At 42.4% G+C, this 1,141-nt stretch overlaps 1 protein-coding gene across 1 annotated transcript; it reads right to left on the bottom strand.

Moving 5' to 3' along the window:
• Nucleotides 1–5: 5 nt before the first annotated feature.
• Nucleotides 6–1,135, bottom strand: LOC113220624 (disintegrin and metalloproteinase domain-containing protein 29-like; the record flags this gene model as incomplete). The annotated part of the gene is made up of 1 exon (XM_026449956.1): nt 6–1,135. A coding segment is annotated over exon 1 (1,128 nt), but the record flags the coding sequence as incomplete, so codon positions are not given.
• Between the last annotated feature and the right edge of the window lie 6 nt (nt 1,136–1,141).

Raw genomic sequence — 1,141 nt, 5'->3', positions numbered from 1 at the left:
TATTTACACTCACGGCAGCAAAGTCCTGTATTGCAAACACTGCCAAGAGAAAGGATACAAGAGGTCTCACAACATCTATCATTGGCACAATCTTTAAGGGAGCCACAGTCACATTCTTCCCTCTGATTTTTGATCTTGTCTCCACAACGATCAGCTACATAAGGAAAATTAGTGTATGGAATATTTGGATCACTCAAACAAGGATCCCATTTATTCAACCTGTCTTGCATCTTCTCATAAGAACAATTGCTCATCATATCATTAAGATCAGGAACAGGAGCCATGAGACAGTTGGTTCGTCGAAAACAATAACAACCAGCAGAATCATGTGCCAAGCCCATGTTGTGACCTAGTGCATGCGCTGTTAAACATGCCCCCCTAAATAAGTGATATCTCATTAAATACACAAACATTGCTCCCCAGTTGGGGTTGCATATTCCATCAAAGTTGGCAAAACAGTCCCGGTTTTCAAGTCGATATGCTGTAAAAACAACTGAGGTATCATGTGGAATTCGTGTAAACCATTTATGATATTTCCACACACCAAAATCTCTTACAGCCCTTCCGATAGGCATCCGATGAAACCTTACTGCATCCTTTTGATTCCATATGCACAAAACACGTATATAGACATTTAAATAAACTGGTTTGAAAATGGTATGTATGATGCCGTTAATAATCACTACATTCTCTATTATGTGTGACACATTAGGGTTCCGCCTGAATAATCCATTAGTAACCGTGTAGTGAATTTTCAAGTTTTTTCTATGATGCCTCCACAAATAAACGTGGCCTGCTCTGGGAGTTTCAGCCAGTTTTACCTTTTCAGATTCTTGATCTCTCTCTTCCCCTTCAGTCTTACATCTACTAGCCTCTCCCGGTCTTTCTTCTGACACAAGCAGAGAGACTACATGCTCAAATTTGGAAGAAGCCTCCAGGGGTTTGATTTCGTAAGTCAAGTCATCCACCTGCAGCATGCCACGCAGCCCTCCATGGCAGGTGTCCAATGTGGCCACAGACCCAGGAACCCCTTCCAGGTAGCAGTCATAGTAACAGTCTCGCGGGACAAAAGGGTAGTTCTCCTGCATGGCCCCCTGGTCATTATCAGTAAAAACAGGTAAATGTCTGGGCATCATGTTCT

This window comes from Piliocolobus tephrosceles, unplaced genomic scaffold (assembly GCF_002776525.5).
Source record: "Piliocolobus tephrosceles isolate RC106 unplaced genomic scaffold, ASM277652v3 unscaffolded_7076, whole genome shotgun sequence".
In the NCBI taxonomy this organism is placed as follows: domain Eukaryota; kingdom Metazoa; phylum Chordata; class Mammalia; order Primates; family Cercopithecidae; genus Piliocolobus; species Piliocolobus tephrosceles.
The sequence above is the reverse complement of the archived record's forward strand: the minus strand, read 5'-3'. Positions and strand labels throughout refer to the sequence as shown.